The sequence below is a fragment of the Phocoena sinus genome, chromosome 3, assembly GCF_008692025.1.
Source record: "Phocoena sinus isolate mPhoSin1 chromosome 3, mPhoSin1.pri, whole genome shotgun sequence".
NCBI lineage: Eukaryota > Metazoa > Chordata > Mammalia > Artiodactyla > Phocoenidae > Phocoena > Phocoena sinus.
This window is the reverse complement of record NC_045765.1, coordinates 36,572,751-36,574,084: the sequence shown is the minus strand read 5'-3', so window position 1 is coordinate 36,574,084 and position 1,334 is coordinate 36,572,751. Positions and strand designations below refer to the sequence as shown.

The following is a 1,334-nucleotide window of genomic DNA, read 5'->3' as shown; positions in this document are numbered from 1 at the left end:
TCTTTTTTTCTGAACCCAAGTTTCTTCACCTATAAACTGGGAATGATAATAGTACCTACTTCATTAGGAACATTGTGAGAATTAAATGAAATAATGCCTTTAAGTGTGTATTAAGTACAGTGATGGTTCATCACAAGCCCTGTGAATGGCTGTGGTTTGGGCAGGGCTGTTTTCCCAAGATGCCCATCAGCAGTCCTGGGACCTTAGATGACTTTACTTTGCAAGTCTGGGTTTGTAGGTATAGTGGTCAAGTGTATAAGAGCTATAGTTTAGACAATTTGAGATTGGATCCCAAGTCTGCCGTTTTCCAAAGGAGTGAGTTGGGATTATGTATCCTCAGTGAGCCTCATTTTTTTTTTTATATATACAAAATGGGGGTGATGACAGTACCTACTTTAGCAAACTCTCAAAAGGTGGTTACTATTGTTAGTATTACAAAGGCAAGGTCCTTCTTTTGCTTGGCTTTCCCTCAGTGGCCTATAAAGAGAATAATCACCATATTCACTGCAGGGATTTTGCACTCTGTGGGTCAGCGGCCAGCAGGCAGACTGCAAACAGTGACAAAAGGTATAGAGCCTCTCATCTGTACAGATTTGATTCATCACAAATTTGCCGGGTCAAGAATTCCAGATAAAGTTTTTCAGCCTTCACCTGCAGACCATGAAAAATATGGTGGGGATCCAAAGCACCTTCATAAACTGCATATTGTTACCAGAATAAGAACTAGGAAAAGACATCCATTTGGGAAAAAGGTTACGATAAAGATGCTTGGATTAGAAAAAGCACCTATTCCTCAGGTTCACAAGAATATCCCTTCAGTGAAGGCAAAAAAGAAAGTGGTTAAACATTTGATAAGAATCAAGTCCCTGTTGAGGTGATGGATTCATGGGTGTATACGTATGTCAAACTTAGCACCATATGCTTTTCAAGTGTGTGCATTTTGTTGTATGTCTATTATACCTCAATAAAGCTGTTAGAAACAAACAGACAAACAAAAAAAGAATCAAGTCCCTGAAGTTGCCACAAGGACTTGCAGCAAAGGAGGATGTGCGTAATGCCTGCCTCGTGAACACTGGAGAATTAGTAGTGCATGGCATCTAAACCCTGTGGACCAGGGAGCAATTAAGTCCTAATGCCAGAGCATTTCAGATTAAAAAATGCAAATCATCTTTATTTAAAGATGGTGAGAAAGTGTTTCTATTAAAATATATTTTAAATACAAAAAAAAAAAAAAAGGCAAGTTCCCGATTGGTTTACCTTCCCTTTGCAGATCTGAGCTCTTGATGTACTCTAGGTCAGACCCAAGTGGTTGTCCTTTTCTTACTGTCATTTGT

At 39.1% G+C, this 1,334-nt stretch overlaps 1 protein-coding gene across 1 annotated transcript; it reads left to right on the top strand.

The window, feature by feature from the left end:
• Positions 1-380: 380 nt before the first annotated feature.
• Positions 381-1,133, top strand: LOC116751007 (39S ribosomal protein L30, mitochondrial-like). The gene is given in 3 exon segments (XM_032626499.1): positions 381-862; positions 1,002-1,087; positions 1,090-1,133. Coding segments are annotated over 3 exon segments (612 nt in total).
• The last annotated feature ends 201 nt before the right edge of the window (positions 1,134-1,334 follow it).